Here is a 17,245-nt window from a genome sequence, read left to right on the forward strand (position 1 = left end):
GGCATGGAGGAGACAGAGAGGTAACCTAAGACCCTTTCACACTGCCAAAATCCCCACGATTTTATGTACCAGAATCGGACTGAACGACTTTCCCTTTCACAGAGACCAAGGCGTAACGGCGGGACAAAGTGTCTCGCCAAATTTACTACCAAGCACCCTAGACATTTTGCTGAGAAAATTCGTTCCGGCACCAGTGTGAATGCGTTAAGGCGGAAAGGGGAATCTGGGCGGGCATTTTGATGCTATGTCCAGCCCACCACAGGAGATTGCAAATAAATCTAACTGATCAAAAGCAGCAATAGCAGAGACAGCACATTATGACAATCTTTAAATTCACAAAGTCTCCAGTCATTTAACGCCTGCTAGAGTTGACTGTAGCTCGGAATGCAATCGGTTGCCATAATAGGCTATCCTAAAATCCAGCAATAAAACAAAGCATGACCTCATGAGCATCTGTCTGCCCTATATGTATATCCTCTGATTTTAATGTTTAGAGATATCTAGGCGATATTTGTAACATTTATTTTGTATTTGGCCTGTTATAAAATCATGTATTGAAAAAAAATTTTACGCACAGTGCATACAGGATTACGGCTTGCGGTGCCACTGACCAAGGCCACAGTAGCCTGTGAACCTCTGATTTTCAAAGGGCAATCACGGCCAACGCAGGGGGCAACTCTTCTCTTCAATTTCCCTTCCAAATTACTTTTTATTGTCTGAAGACATCGATCACAAGAATCTGACATTCTAAGCAACAGCAGAGCAACCTCACTTGCATTTGTAGGGTACTACAAATGCAAGCTAACCAAAGTGCAGTCGGTTCTCCCGCCATGGTTTTGGAAATCACACACCTGCTGCATCTGAAGGCCCACGCATAATAAGGCCTACGACTATCACTCTACACGCCCCCTGTTGCACGTCACATTTTAATTTGCTAGCTGATCCTGCCTCCTGGCTCCCCAAAATGGCGCATCATGTGAACAGATCAGCAGGCCGGCAAATTTTCACCTCGTTTTCAGACACGTCTCCACACGCAAAAAGACGTCTCCTCTTCCCGCAAATTTTGCGTGATCTCTGTGTGAAAAGGCCTATACACTCCCCAACACACACACACTCAAACACTCAGAAACACATTCACTAACACATACTCCACACACACACACACACACACACTGGAACACAGAAACCCACTTGACCCAAGGAGTGTGTGTCCTCCCTCAGGGCCAGCTCCACGCTGGACGACGTCCTACAGGGCATGATGGCAGACCGTGCAGCCAATCAGGGCATGATGGCAGACCTAGCAGCCAATCAGAGGGCCAGGAGCCCCGGGCCCCTCTTCCTCTCCAGAGCTGTGTGAGTTCTTCTGACCAGTCAGTACACACACATAGACACTTTCTCTCTCTCTCTCACACACTCACACACACACACACGGCTTTCAGACATACGTGTAAAACCGGAGGTTCTGCGGATGTTAAACAGTTGGGCCATATATCTGAACAACATAAATGGTCATATGGAAGTCCGAACTTAGCCGGTTGTTCTACTGCTCATCATAAGGAGAAGGCGATGAAAAGCCAGTGGCCTACAATGACGCCGTTGACTACAATAACAGGAGTATTTAATAAATTGTTAGCCAACACGGTCGGTTTTCTGTTCATTGATAGCCTTCACATGACCTCACTGCTGAGCCCGCTATTTGTTGAGAATAAATATGCCTAGAGAAAATGAAAACGAAAAAAAAAAACTTTGTTCCAAGCTACTTACATAAATGCAATAGACACATGGGGAGAGGATGCTTTTGGAAAAATAAACCATGAAAAAACGAACCACTTCACTGTTATGTATTTTTTATTTGTTGTTTAAAAAAGTTGTATATGATGGCCTTGAAGTCTTGAGTAAATGAATTGGCTGGTACAAAGCCTACATGTTTGTGCATGCTCTCTCCAACGCAAACCAGATTTGGGTTCCATAGCCAAGTAATTCTGCTACATAACGTTGAAAACAGATAAATGTGTTTATTTGAAGCACACATACAAATACTGTAGGTCAGCTTCAAGTATGCGCACTTACGTGACTACTTCAAGTATTAGCCTACGTAGAATAGATTTTTCTTCTCTAGCCTACATAATGCATACATTTTGTAAACAAAAACAGCAGCTGTGACAGCGGCCGCATATATTCTGCGTCATATCTCGCCTCGTCTACATTATACTTCACTCTCCTATTTGTCCATATTATTTATGCTGGTCTCTAGACCTTATTCTTGCACTGTTGGACTAATGTTGGACCACTTTTTGCACCTTCACCATGACACTCACTTTCTTGAGCACCTTACCATGCACACATAAATGAAGGACTATGGTTGGACTACTTTTTGCACCTTCACCATGACACTCACTCCCTTGAGCACCTTACTAAATATTTAGTATTTAGTTTTCTTATCTTTCTTATCTTCTACTGTCTTTATTGTACAGTGGAGTTTAGTTATATGTTTACACTTATACTTATCTTTACCATTTCTGCTGTAAGTGCATGTTGTGTGTGATGTCTGTATGCTACTGAGACCCTTGAATTTCCTCTTGGGGATCAATAAAGTATCTATCTATCTATCTACGTCTTGTGAACTCTGCAAGCCCCCACCCCTCACTCGACAACCACACAGAGATTCTGTAATGTGCGTGTATGTCGTTCACACATAGGTCCATATAAGGCCAGTGTAAGGTCCGCAGTTTAGCATCATATCTGAATCACCTGAAGGCTGGGACATCCGTTTGACAAACCTCCGCATATACTCCGGAGGTTATATCTGAAAGCCCTTACATTCTCTGTGATGTCCTGTGGAGTAACTATCCTGTCCACTAGTAGTGCAGTGCAGTAGTCCAGAGCCCACACTAACACCAGGACACTGTGTTTATGTGACACAACAAGGTTTGTGTGTGTGTGTGTGTGTGTGTGTGTGTGTGTGTGTGTGTGTGTGTGTGTGTAGCATGAACATGGAGGGAGAGGTGGACGTGGAGGATGTGCACGGGCGAGGAGGAGACACAGCAGAACATTACTTAGAACCTCAGGTGAGAACACACACACACACACAGCAGAACATTACTTAGAACCTCAGGTGAGAACACACACACACACACACACACACACACACAGCAGAACATTACTTAGAACCTCAGGTGAGAACACACACACACACACACACACACACACAGCAGAACATTACTTAGAACCTCAGGTGAGAACACACACACACACACACAGCAGAGCATTACTTAGAACCTCAGGTGAGAACACACACACACACACAGCAGAACATTACTTAGAACCTCAGGTGAGAACACACACACACACAAACACACAGCAGAGCATTACTTAGAACCTCAGGTGAGAACACACACACACACACACACAGCAGAACATTACTTAGAACCTCAGGTGAGAACACACACACACACACACACACACACACAGCAGAACATTACTTAGAACCTCAGGTGAGAACACACACACACACACACAGCAGAGCATTACTTAGAACCTCAGGTGAGAACACACACACACACACAGCAGAACATTACTTAGAACCTCAGGTGAGAACACACACACACACAAACACACAGCAGAGCATTACTTAGAACCTCAGGTGAGAACACACACACACACACACACAGCAGAACATTACTTAGAACCTCAGGTGAGAACACACACACACACACACACACACACACAGCAGAGCATTACTTAGAACCTCAGGTGAGAACACACACCAGGGTTCCTACGCAGTATGGAAAACCTGGAAAAGTATGGAATTTGACTTTAGTAATTTCCAGGTCTGGATAAGTATGGAAAAAAGAAACAAGGGTATGGAGAAATATTTGTGTTTCCAGACTATTGCATCTACAGTACTAATCACTTCACTCAGGTCATAACGAACCATTCCTATTGAGTAGGAACTAAGTATTGTGTAGCTTAACTGTCAGTCCACATCAAGATACAATTGAATAGGGGTCCTCAGAAAAAAATCTCTCCCACAAGGGGACTCTGGTATTAAAACCAAATCGAAAACCCCTGTTCTATGCACATGCCCTATACCATTGTGCACTGGTATGTTTGCGTAGCTTTGCTATTTTCGGCTAAAAAACTGGTATACTTTTTTGATTTTGTAAAAGTTACCAAGACATGGATACTGCATTATCTGATAAACTGTTATTGCAAACAAATAATACTGTTTACGGTGAGGCCTCTGCCAGCAGTGTGCTAGTCTCCAACATATGTAGGCTATGCTGTATCTACAAAGAACTAAAAATGTGAGTGCACCTTCCAACACCGCTCTTCCCCAACGAAAAGTATCCAACAATGGGCAAGTGTTTTCTGAGGGCTAACAAATAAACATTATTATACAGCTCTTCAAATGCTAATAGAACGCTCCATTGACAATGTCTAGAATATGGTCAGAAAAATCTACCGAGAAGTTTGAAAATTTGAGTATGGAAAAAGTATGGAATTTTGAAATGGAAAATGTGTAGGAACCCTGACACACACACACACAGCAGAACATTACTTAGAACCTCAGGTGAGAACACACACACACACACACACAGCAGAGCATTACTTAGAACCTCAGGTGAGAACACACACACACACACACAGCAGAACATTACTTAGAACCTCAGGTGAGAACACACACACACACACACACACACACAGCAGAGCATTACTTAGAACCTCAGGTGAGAACACACACACACAGCAGAACATTACTTAGAACCTTAGGTGAGAACACACACACACACAGACAGCTGAGCACTCTGTACTTTGGGTAAGAACACACACACACACACACACACACACACACACACAGACAGTTGAGCATCACTCTTACTGGTGCTTTGGGTGAGAACACAATCATACACACACACTCTCACACACACACACAGTAGGGGTGGCACGGTTCACAAAACCCACTCATATAGCCTCCTACTCCCCCAGTAAGGGGCTGCGACCGCACAGCCTAAGCTGCTGAAGTGCCACGAGGGCGCAGCAAATGAACTACATTTCAGCTCACGATACTCAGATATTCAACCTCCCGAAGCTCCCAATTAGCCACTCCGGGCCTGTACTAGTTAATACGTGTTGCACAACGCTTGCACACAGTCGCAGTTCTAGCCTATCTACCGTTTTCTAAATCCAAAATGTTCGCACACAACAGACTTATGCGACGCTGGTGCGTCCTCCAACTCCGGGCTGCCTTTGTCATCGCTCCCACTTGCCATTTCTACACGTGACCCGCAGCACTCCACAGACCTCCGCTTTCATTGGGGTCACATATGGGCATGAGGCTACATTACGCATGCCATGAACCGTCAAAACCGTACGATGCACACATGCTCTGAACCGAACGGTTCCAATTTTTTTTCATGAATCGTGCCACCCCTAACACACAGACAGCTGAGCATCACTCACACACACACAGCAGTGTTTCCCCTACAATGCATTCCAGGTGCGGACAGCCGCTGCAAGAATACAAATGCCGCTGCAAAAATTGATGATCAGTAAAAAAAAAAAATCAGTAGTAAGAGAAACGTATAACACGAGTGGGGACGCAGGAACAGCAATCTGGTAAACTTTTCCTTTCCTCTCCAGGTTTAATATCAGCAAATAATAGTTAATTAATGACACAGAGAACACAATGAATCGCATCCTTGTATCCTTATGCACTATGAGCAACTATTTTCCGCTAATAGTCTTAACCCATGAGACTCAAGCAAGCCTTCCTCAGAATGATCTGAAAGTTACAGGCACTCAATTAGACCTACACACCACAAATACAATGTAATGACATTAAAGAGAAGTGTAATAGTTTAGTTCACAGGCAAGATGTGGCCTATGCTATGTTTTGCCATTTGATTTTTCTGTTTCATATAAATTTCTACCAATAATGTAAATGAATGCCCCCCTAGCTTTAACCTGGAAATCCAGAGTTCTCGCAAGAGCACAATTTGAATTTGCTCAGCGAATCACTCTGGCAATCAGTATTGATGCTGATTACTCATGCCCTTGGAGCCGAGCTGCACCAATCACATCACTGTATCTGATATAGGCGGGCCAGAGGCGAGCTTAACAGATGACGACAGCGCTGCAACGTTGAAGTCCGGAATCAGTCAGTAAACATTGGTCGTAGTGTTATCCAATTGCGCCGAAGTCTGGAATCAGTCAGTAAACATTGGTCGTAGTGATATCCAATTGCGTGCAGTGATATTTTCAAATGCATCCTGGGTGCTGCCCCTCGAATTGGGCCATGTTCATTACTCACAGCCAGACCCTTAAATCTTTCTAGATTTGGGTCTGGATTTCCATGCTACCCTAATTTAGCTTCGTCATCAGCTTTCTGCAACAGCACCACTGCTCAAAACATTTCTAGTGGAAACGCTGCATAGACACAGACACACACAGAGACTGATGAGGATCACTCGGCACCTTGGATGAGCACACACACACACACACACACACACACAAAGATGGCTGAGGGCGAGCGAGCTAGGAGCGGATTGGATGGAATTTTGTTGGAGCGCGGAGCGCTTTTTAATTTTGAGGTCGGAGCGACTGCTCTGTTCCACTCCAATTTTACTCCGATACCGCTCACACCACGAGTCTGAGGCATGCCCAAATCCACCCAGAATTCATGTCTTCCTAATAAAACCAAGACTGTTAAATTTCAAAGATATCGGCCATTGTAAGTTAGCAGTGGTGTAGTCTAGTTAGCGGTAGTGGATATAGGCTTACTGTGATGCCTATACTGTGATCAACCCCAAATGTCAATACGTATCCTTGCCTATTTTAAGTGGGTATACGGAGATGGTGATGCTTTTTAAGTGGGTCTACTGCGTAGTCCTGCGTATCACGTAGACTACACTACTGTAAGTTCGTTGATGGGGATGGAGTTCGCTAAATGTTTTAGAAAGGAAACTGATAGTCATACAAGTGTACTATTCCTACAAAACAACTAGATACTAACAATGTAGAGCAAGAACAACCATGTGGCGACACCGTTCCAGTGAGTAAAGATTCATTTTGGAATCTAAGAAGACACAATTCGTGGGAACATGAGAGTGTGCTACGGAGAGCAAAGAAAAATGTGAGCAAATTTGAATATGCTTCATATCAAATAGAAGGCTAAAGTAAAACTTGGATGCTAAGCCTGTATTCTTTAGGCAATTAATCCCACTGATCCCTTTAGTTTTAGGTGTATTGACGTTGCCAAGATGGTTCGTTGTTGCACTCTCTTTTAAAATAAAAGTTCTATGAGTGAAATATATTGCTGTTGCTCTTAGTTCTTTGGGATTTAAGTTTTCTGTTTAAGGTGACCATTCGGCTTGTAGATTATTTCTCCCTCTTTTAAATTGGAGCGAGCGTGGAGCGATTTCACTGGAGCGGGAGGATTTTTAAGTGGAGCGGGGAGCGAAATTGAGTGGAGCGATCTGACGTGAATTTGAGCGGAGGAGCGGCCGAGTGAATAGCCACCTGAGCAAGGAGCGGGATATTCGCACCGCTCAGCTCCACTCACTAGCTCTGGTTGAGTTGAGGTGTGCTGTGTTGAGGTGTGGTGTGTTGAGATGTGTTGAGTTGAGATGTGCTGTGTTGAGGTGTGTTGTGTTGAGGTGTTGAGATGTGTTGTGTTGAGGTGTGGTGTGTTGAGATGTGTTGAGTTGAGATGTGCTGTGTTGAGGTGTGTTGTGTTGAGGTGTTGAGATGTGCTGTGTTGAGATGTGTTGTGTTGAGGTGTGTTGTGTTGAGGTGTGGTGTGTTGAGGTGTGTTGTGTTGAGGTGTGGTGTTGAGATGTGCTGTGTTGAAGTGTGTTGTGTTGAAGTGTTGGCTTTGCCCCCTCAGGAGGTGGGGGACCCCTCAGACGGCTCCGCCAAACCAGAGGACAGGATGGAGGAGGCGGCTGCTTTCCACGGCATCTGGAGTCACCCACACAGGTACACACTGGCACACACACACACACTAACATCTGGAGTCACCTGCACAGGTACACACTGGCACACACACACACACACTAACATCTGGAGTCACCTGCACAGGTACACACTGGCACACACACACACACTAACATCTGGAGTCACCTGCACAGGTACACACTGGCACACACACACACACACACACTAACATCTGGAGTCACCCACACAGGTACACACTGGCACACACACACATACACATCTGGAGTCACCTGCACAGGTACACAGGCGCACACACACACAAACATCTGGAGTCACCCCCACACACAAAAACATCTGCAGTCACCACACAGGTACACACACACCAACACTTGGAGTCACCTGAACAGGCACGCACACACACACAACACTGGGAATCACCGGCGCAGTTGCACCAATGGAACTGTACACCATAAATAAATACAAATGAATCTGAAGCTCTTGTCAAACGTGTGTGTGCAGTGGTATGCAACAGCATCAGTGTTAGTCAAGTGAGCAAAGATCAGAGTAGCAGGTGTGTGTGTGTGTGTGACAGAGTGATCGTCCTGGAGCACACACCAGGGAAGGAGCCATTCAGGAAGACCAGAGAGCCACCCACCTGACCTCCTCAGGTTGCCATGGGCAACGCCACATGGATCACAAGCCCCACTCCACACATTTAGGATGTTCAAAGCAGTTGTAGAAAATAACATGTGTTCTTTTGGTTGTCATTTTATAGTTATTTCACTGTATTTGAATTGATAGCTAGAGTATTATCCAATTCATACCTTTGTATTGTATCAACATGTTTGCCAATCAAATCTCATCTTTCCTACACAGACATAGTTCAGTACGATGTTTAAACTCAGGGTTCCTGCTTTCAGGACATTTTTATCTTTCTATTCCTAGTTCTGAGAAATGAATTTTGAGCCTGTTGTTCTGAAGCATATTTGTAATGTTTTCACTGTTTTGACAGACTAGTTTAGACTCTTAAATGTATCTTCTTAAAAGATTTTAAATATTTAATAATTTCACTTCAGATGATTAAAGATAGTTCAACGATTAAAGAATGTTACATTATAATATGTGGTCAACTTAAATACATTAAATCATTTAACAGAAATGTATGTCTGAATTGATTGACCGGCCATTAGATCAGGTCATGAGTGAAAAAGGCATCATTGTACTATACAATTTTATTAGAATTTTATTCACCATGAAAAAGATCAAATATAAAAATAAAAAAAAGACAAACTTATAAAACATACAAAAATATTTTTCTTAAATACACAATGAGGCATCTTCCCTGCCCAAGGAAAGTGGGCTTCACCCAAGGTCTTCTGTGTTCCTCTAGACATTCATACTGGGCCTCCAGTGCAAATGGTATTCACCAGCAGGCATTTCTCACCTTAGCCACCAGATGGCAGCATGTGCACAGCAGTGGTAATTTTACCACTCAGGCCAGTAGGTGGCAGTGTGTATGAGCAGGGATGCATGCTGATAGGAATGTCCCCATTTTGGCCAGTAGATGGCAGTGTGCGTGGACAGGGATGCAGGTGGGAATGTCCCCATCCTGGCCAGTAGATGGCAGCGTGTAGACAGTGCTGCTGCTGCTCAGGCTGAGTGGTAACGTACTGCGGACGATCACAGCGGCGGCCTGCGCCGTCTGAGAGGACCACCTGAGGGACAAGAGAGGAGAGGTCACTGACGGGGGCCAGAGCTCATGATGCGACTCGTACACCTGTGTAACCTGAGAGAGTCTCACCTGGAGGAGTAGATGCCCTTCTGCCCCGTGGCCCAGGGGGCGCTCCCGCGCTGCTCTGACCTGTTCGTCTGTCCTGGGCTCCTCCTCGGCCTGGACGGGTGCTCTTGCACTGGGCAGGGGCCTGGGACTGGACAGGGGCATCTGGTCTGGACGGAGGCACAACCGACACTGCCACTGGGGCATCTGCTGGTCACAGGACACCGTGAACTGAATGAAATTTATGTACAGTTAAAGCTACCAGCTACTAGCCTAAAAAAATCTAGACGCATGTAATTTGCAGCCAGGGTGGTCTAGCAACTCTCCGTTGGCTTGTGAGCTGGAAAAATGAAACTTCTATCAGGCCAATCACATCGTGTATAGACTCGGCGAGGTTCCGCCTGAATTTCCTGCTACTTGAAAACAAAGAAGATTGATGCTGCTGCTGGCGAACAGCGGTCTTTGAATCGCGACGAGTTAAGCTTTTTTTTAAATTGGGAAAAAGTTTGATCAACTAGCTCCGCTGGTGGGAAAATGCATGGGACTCATGAGTTGTAGTGCCATCCTATTGCGTGCAGAGGAAATTTGACAACCGATTATCCCGCCCCGTGGATTGAGCAGTGCCAATGGTAAGTTCCCAGACCCTACATCTTGATGTGGGTCTGGCTCGTCAGGCTAACCAGCTACGGCTACCACAAGCACCTGTACCAACTACTATAACCAGAGACTTTCTAATGAGACACAGCACTCAAAAAATCCTCCATAGAAATGCATGGGGTTAGTTGGTAACGTCAAAATGGCAGTTGTCTACACATATCCCACCCCTTCCGCAGCAAAACGTCGACGTGTGAATACATTGAGCCAATCATGTGGTGTGTTGTAAATACATTGTGCCAATAATGTGGTGTGTTGTGAAGACATTGTGCCAATCATGTGTTGTAAAGGGTAAAAATCAGGGATTGAAACAAGGACAAATTCTGTGCCTGAAGTCACAAAAACAACATTTGCACACACACGAGAGGGAGTTAAAGGTGCTCTAAGTGATGCTGGGTAACATCACTTCTGTTGACTTTCAAACAAAACAGAGAGCTAGCTCGCTACTTCCTCCCCGTCCCTCCCGTGCTGCTCCCATGCAATTGAAACTCTCATAAACGCGCATCTCGTCTGTGATTTGCTGGAACAGTTTGTTGTGTTTTTATGGGCTAGGTTTGCCCAGGTTGTTTTTGTTGTCGTTTTTGGAGCCTAGGCTGTCCAGAGATTTTTTTTTACAGTGTATTCAGGACACAGACAACTAGCGGTTGGTTAGGTGATGTTTGCAGTAAGTGACAAAATATTTAAGCCTAAAAAAAGGGGGGCATTGCTTAGAGCACCTTTAGGGCTTCTATACACAGTTGCGTTCCGTCAACGTATGCCAGTGGGTGTTCCTGACGGTAGCTATGCAAATGACGAAGTATAACCGTAATTTGATTGGCTGGTGCCGTCCGTCGATTGGCTTGATTGGCCGGTGCCATCTGTCGGTGCAGCAACAGCTGAACTTCTCAACGCGAGCGACGGGAGAAACGCGACGCAACAGACCCACAATTCAGTTCGGCAACGGATGACGTGAGCCCATGTAAAGTGAATGGGATGCGTCTCCAGCACTGCAACGCACGCAACTGTGTGTAGGAGCCATTAAGGCCATTGCAGTCTTACCCTCTGCATCGTGCTCTGCTGCGGGGAGCAGGGCGGCGACCCCAGGCACTGCTGCGCGGCTCTGGACATCTCTAGCCAGCTTGGTGCTCCGATTCACCTTCTCAACGATGGCCGCCATCGTCTGCTGCTTCTGCGCCCGGATCTCTCGGGTCTCCCCGACCAGCGCTGCCAGGCGCTTCTGGAAAAACTCCAGCTCCTCAAAGGGCAGCAGAGGGTCCAGCTGAGACCAGTGTGTGTGTGTGTGTGTGTGTGTGTGTGGAGGGGGGTGGGGAGAGACAGCAAACGCAAGTAAGGATTTAAATATTTAAACATAATAAACCACTCGGCGCAGGCCAGTCACAGTGGTTTCTAGTGTGTGATCATCTGCTAACAATGTGTGATTTTTAAGTGTATATCAGATGGGATGCTGTTGGTTCTGTACATATGATTTAATGTATACATGTGTGCTTACTGTACTTAATTGATAATGGGCAAATCTAGAAAAGCCTCCAATAAGGAAGCCTGTGCTGAAGGATGCTGTGAAAAATAACCTTAACTTTGTTTTACTGCAAGATCTACACAATGGACCTTTAAGTGTGTTATGGAATAGTTAACACACATTCCAGTCCAGTGCAGGAGTCCTGAGCTGCACAATTCTCAGAACCCCATTTCAAAGCAGAGCTCACAAAGTATACATCTGCACACGTACGCACGCACACACTTCTGAAATTTCTCGGGATGAATGAAATATCTGTCTATCTACCTATCTATCGATTGATCACACACACACAAATTTCTCGGGATGAATGAAATATCTGTCTATCTACCTATCTATCGATTGATCACACACACACACACACAGAGATATGGGAACTCACCGGAAAAGAGCCGTCCTTTTCCTGCTGCATCTCCCACCTCATGCGCCGGAACATGCAGTCTAGAGTCACCTCTACATTCTGGAACTACAAAGCAAACACCTGAGAGTCCGCCCTCCATGTGTGGGTCTGTGTGTGTTCTTCACACTCAGAGAGGCAAGCAGCAGCTTCACAGTTATACAAATGTGTGTGTGTGTGTGTGTCATTGTTTAGACACAGACATGAATCCTTTAGAGTTTCATCCTTTAGGCACACACAGGCGGACATGGGCGGCGTGGCTGGCTGCTCACCTGGCTGGCGGCATCTGGATGCTCTGTCTGAGCCCTGAAACCCTATAAGCAATATTGCACTACTCAACTCAATGGCCAGCAGAGACAATACTGATAGGGTCCCAGGGGTCAGGCTTTCTAGCAGCTGACCACTCCGCCACGGACGTGTCTCTGGAAGAAACACACCGGCACACAGCCATCAGCTTCACTGCAACCTCTGTGTGTGTGTATGTATATAACAAGTCATGTCTACAAAGCGGTTCCTAAATGTATTTCTGTGTGTGTGACTGGTCTCTAGAGCCATCACTATTACTTGGGTCCCAGTGTGCCTGTGTGTGTGTGTGTGTGTGTGTAAGTGGTCTTATACCCTCCTCTCTAAAGCCAAGCAAGTAAGACACAGAGCATCTTTAGTGTTATTCTAACCAATGTGTTTGGATGAGCTACATCCTTTCTGCCTTATCCAAGTACTGCAAGCAGTCCTGCACAGACAGCCTTCACGAGTGCAGTCATGTGATCTCTACATGGTCTCGGACGCTGGGCTGCCCTCAGACGCTTTGACAATACTATTGCACTGCTAGCTGTCCTGTACAGTAGTGCAATGAAGTCAGAGCACCTGTGTGCAGCCCGCTCCCAGCCAGTGGAGGGCAGCAGAGGCAGGGCAGAGTGGGGTCCCAGCCCTGGTGGCCCAGAGAGAAACCCCTGGCCAGTGGGGGGCAGCAGAGGTGTAGCAGAGTGGGGCCCAGGGCCTGGAGAAACCCCTGGCCAGTGGGGGGCAGCAGAGGTGTAGCAGAGTGGGGCCCAGGGCCTGGAGAAACCCCTGGCCAGTGGGGGGCAGCAGAGGTGTAGCAGAGTGGGGCCCAGGGCCTGGAGAAACCCCTGGCCAGTGGAGAGTAGCAGAGGCAGGGCAGAGTGGGGCCCAGGGCCTGGAGAGAAACCCCTGGCCAATGCCCTTTTAACATTGCACTGCTTCCATAAACAGATCACCAGGAGCACAAAGTCAAAGGGGCACTGGACAGACAGAGAGAGGGTGAGTTCTGACTTCTGCAATGGGTTGGATTGGGTGGGGTGGGGTGGTCCACACACAAACTCAGGGAGAAAATATCAATGGGATTTCTGAAGTTTGAGGCATCACTTCATTCAACATGACTGCTCTCTTCTTAGTCTCCAACAAGTTCATATTAAACGTTATTGCCCAGCATGACTGCATCACTTGAACTTGAATCACGGACTGTAACCAAAGAAAGTCAGAGATAATTTGCACCAAATAAAGGCTGTGGTTGTGTTCCTACAAGATGTTGGCACAAAACGTAGGCTACGCGTTTTCTCCATTGTCAACGTGAACTATGACAATGTCCATGTTCAGTATGTCTTTCATTTACTGTAGTCAAGCAGTGACATGTGGTTTAATGCATGGGGCAACGTGACGCAGGTCAGACAGAAGATAGGACTGTCTTCAGCAGCCTATTCCTGAATCCTGTCCCTCTCAAATCACGTTAAAATGATGTGATTAGCAACCAGAAAAAAAATCACGCGGAACACACCCGGACCCCCGTGTTATTATTAATAATAATAATAATAATACGTTTATTTTATATGAATAGGCTATTGGTCCTAATTAAGCTATAGGCAATAACTAGGTCCTATGAGTCTAAGCCTTAGTTTTAAAAAGGTGTAAATAATTAGTAAGAGAGATTGTGTTGTGTGTAAAGAGAGGTTTTTTTTGGGGGGGGGGGGGGGCGTCGGCTTGCCACCGCTGCTAAAAGTTTTTTTTTTTTAGAGGAAACACTGCAGACAAGACACACTTCTGTTATTAGTGCAATTTCCGATGTTCACAATCTCAGAATTCTTGATAAATCTAGCCCATCACAAGCCTTATATGTGTAAGTCAACTACATTAACGTTATGTTTCTTTCTTAACGTTATATTCCCAAGGGGCAAATACCAACTGGTGTTCCGAGGTTGTGGTTAACTAGCCGCGGTGTTCATTTCCAGTTAACTCTTAACGTTACAGATGACAATACACAGATATTGGTTTATAATGGCAAATATCAACGTTTGACCATTTGCTGTCACAATTTAAAAAAAAAAATAACTTCAACCTATTTTAGTGAATAAAACGAGGTGCGTGACGCAAATCGCGAATCTAACTTCATCATGCAAGATATTCATGCTGGCTACGGGACTTGAAATTGCTAACGTTACGAATCAAGTCACCGCCAACAAGCTTGTTGCTCTTCTCGTCTGTAGTACGAGAACTATGCTATGTAACTATGCTATTGCTAGCAAGCTAGCTGAGTAGCTAAGGTAGCATAACATAACTAACGTTACCTCCAGTGGGTTAACGTTAGCTAGCCTACACCGATCCGTAGCTAAAATATCCTAACTAGGAATACAGATCAACATTTCACTCCGTCGTGTATAACACTGGAAATGATTCAAGTTTTTTGCATTAAGATAGAATGGAAACCATTTTGTTTAGGTTAAACACGCGGAGGGCGTTTATATTATTTGAAAATTAACGGTCACGTACACGGAGCGCGGTCCCAGGGACTCAGATACGGCCTCTTTGCAAACGCAGCCTTTCCCGTACTCCATGTCCTCGTTGTAAAGCGAGTATGAAATGCGCCTGTGAGCAATCTAAATAAGCATTTCACTCGGTGTGTGTGCCATGCCTTTTATTGTAACATAATCAGTCACTGTTTTTGAGACACACTGCAGAAATATGTATTAAGAATAAACGATGCGTGCATATGTTTCCCTTTTCAACGCAATACAATTGAGAGGGAAGAAACGGGGGGAAAATGTGTAGGCTATTTGATTCGCGACCAGTCAGCTAATGCTAGCTAGCTAATGTTACATCCTCCATCCATTTAATATTACACAAAATATCACTATCAAGAATGGTCTGGATTGTTAACATGCAATAGCTGTTCCGGCTGCTGTTAGGATCAAAAGAAGGCTTACCATTTGTTCCAGTTTATCAACTGTTAAGTCCATGTCTGCCTCTGTCGAATAGTTTACATTCCTGAAGCAGCCCCGTAAATGTAAAGCCAACAGAGCATGTTAAGACTGCTACGATTGGTTAGCTGTCAGGACTAGTGGAAGGACATTGGTCAGATAGGAGCCACCGCATCTACTTGGGAAAAGGGGGCGTTTACAAAACGGTGCTGGAAGCACTGGTTGGACCATTTCAGTCGCAAACTTCCACTGGGCAGAGATCGCAAAATGCCTGCTTTCATTGGATGAAATATTTTCAGAATCAAGAACATTTTATGGTTTTATTGAGCGTTTATAAAAGTGAAATACAAAAGGCTATTGGTGGACTGGTATGGTATTCTCGCAGTGTCGTTTTAGTCTAACATTATGGACAAATATTTCTGATAGTAGGCTAGTAGAGACTGAAGGCAACAAATGTTTTTCCATGACCATGAGTGTAATTGTTGGTTTTGAATTATTAATGTAAAAACAGAAACAGATCATTTGATAGGCTGCCACAAGGTCATAGACTACTTTTATTTGGAGTTCCAATATTTGGATTCATAGAAAACAATGCTTTGTTAGCCTGCAGACCAGGGATGGAAATTAGCCACCCGCCCCCCGCCAAATACTTTTGTGCGCTGGCGGGTGAATTTGCAATTTACCAGCCACTGTGGCGGCTAAATAGAGCTAGCATACCACAAATAGTCAGATCCGGTGTAATTTTCATACTTATTGACGGTTAAAAATAAGAAAGTGTCTGTAGGGATCATGTAACGTTACCAGCCTATAAGGTTAAATCACACTGATTTGGAGTTCTACAACAACTACCAGAGAGACGTCGCCCGCAGCATATAGCCTATAGCCTAGGTAGTGCAGTGCTTCACTTTTTGCCTCTACAATTAAGAACAATGCTTTCATACAATGCTTTCATGTCACTGCTAGATTATTTCAGGATGACTGCATAAACAAATCAGATCTGTGGATCTGCGTTGTATCTTCACAGACTAATATATTGTCATGCGAATACCGAATACACCTTCAGAAAACTATATTATTACACGCTGCTATTTAGACTAGGCAGACAGACGGACATCTCCACACCCATTTGTCGTGGTGGATATCTCACAAACTTGTCATTCAAGAAATTACAAACCACACGTATATCAGAATAAACAGCAGAATTTACCAAACACAAAGGTGTAAAGCATTCCCCATACACAGGGATGGATTACTGCACGGGCCTACCGGGCCCAGGGGGCCCTGAAGCCCAAGCCTTTGCATGTAATCATTGCCTCAATATCAACAAATCAGGATGTAGGCTATGAATCTGATTGAATTTAGTATTGGCCATCCCCAAAATGCACCAAAATACAGGAAATCACATCAAACAAAGTATTTTTTTTTAAAATAAATGTTATATCACCTAGATAACTGTAAATATTAAAACCAGAGTTTTTCAATGTAGTTTCACAAAATGCTAAGCATACATATTAAGTTTCTTAAAGCTGAGCTGTGCTTAAATTGTTCAGTGCATAACAGATGTCATAACAAATAGAAAATAAATGCTAAATGTTAAATATAGCCCGTCTGTAAATATTTAAATCAGATGATATACAGTTTAGATCAAAATGGACAGTTGGATTAAGCCCCATTGTATCGAAATTGGTTGCAGTTCCATTGGAATTCCACTGGGGGTGATCGCGGGCGAGCGCAGATTGAATGGGGGTCTATGGAGC

At 44.8% G+C, this 17,245-nt stretch overlaps 1 protein-coding gene across 3 annotated transcripts; it reads right to left on the reverse strand.

The window, feature by feature from the left end:
• Positions 1-9,165: 9,165 nt before the first annotated feature.
• ska2 (spindle and kinetochore associated complex subunit 2) lies at positions 9,166-15,618 on the reverse strand. 3 transcript variants are annotated; one of them, XM_076274532.1, is made up of 6 exons: positions 15,495-15,535; positions 12,552-12,701; positions 12,265-12,348; positions 11,408-11,627; positions 9,740-9,925; positions 9,166-9,653 (listed from the first exon to the last, which is right to left on the reverse strand). In XM_076274532.1, exons 3-6 carry the CDS (start codon positions 12,316-12,318, stop codon positions 9,619-9,621), a joined length of 495 nt encoding a protein of 164 aa, XP_076130647.1. In that variant the 5' UTR covers positions 12,319-12,348; positions 12,552-12,701; positions 15,495-15,535; the 3' UTR covers positions 9,166-9,618. The 3 variants fall into 3 exon arrangements, with proteins under 3 accessions (XP_076130647.1, XP_076130645.1, XP_076130646.1); XM_076274530.1 differs by lacking the exon at positions 12,552-12,701 and having other exon boundaries at positions 15,495-15,618; XM_076274531.1 differs by lacking the exon at positions 12,552-12,701 and having other exon boundaries at positions 9,740-9,922; positions 15,495-15,614.
• Between the last annotated feature and the right edge of the window lie 1,627 nt (positions 15,619-17,245).

The sequence above is a fragment of the Alosa pseudoharengus genome, unplaced genomic scaffold (genome assembly GCF_046254945.1).
Source record: "Alosa pseudoharengus isolate Yale_2024_CS ecotype anadromous, Long Island Sound unplaced genomic scaffold, YU_APseudo_1.1 YU_APseudo_1.1_scf_8, whole genome shotgun sequence".
NCBI classification, from domain to species: Eukaryota; Metazoa; Chordata; class Actinopteri; order Clupeiformes; family Clupeidae; genus Alosa; species Alosa pseudoharengus.

Excerpts from the sequence above, each read along its gene's own strand:
- ska2 (XM_076274530.1), bottom strand. The coding sequence starts at position 15,527 with ATGGACTTAACAGTTGATAAACTGGAACAAATG. Across the intron at positions 11,628-12,264 it reads AAAAGGACGGCTCTTTTCCG|CTGGACCCTCTGCTGCCCTT; the intron begins GTGAGTTCCCAT and ends CACTGGTCTCAG. Across the intron at positions 9,654-9,739 it reads AAGGGCATCTACTCCTCCAG|GTGGTCCTCTCAGACGGCGC; the intron begins GTGAGACTCTCT and ends CTTGTCCCTCAG.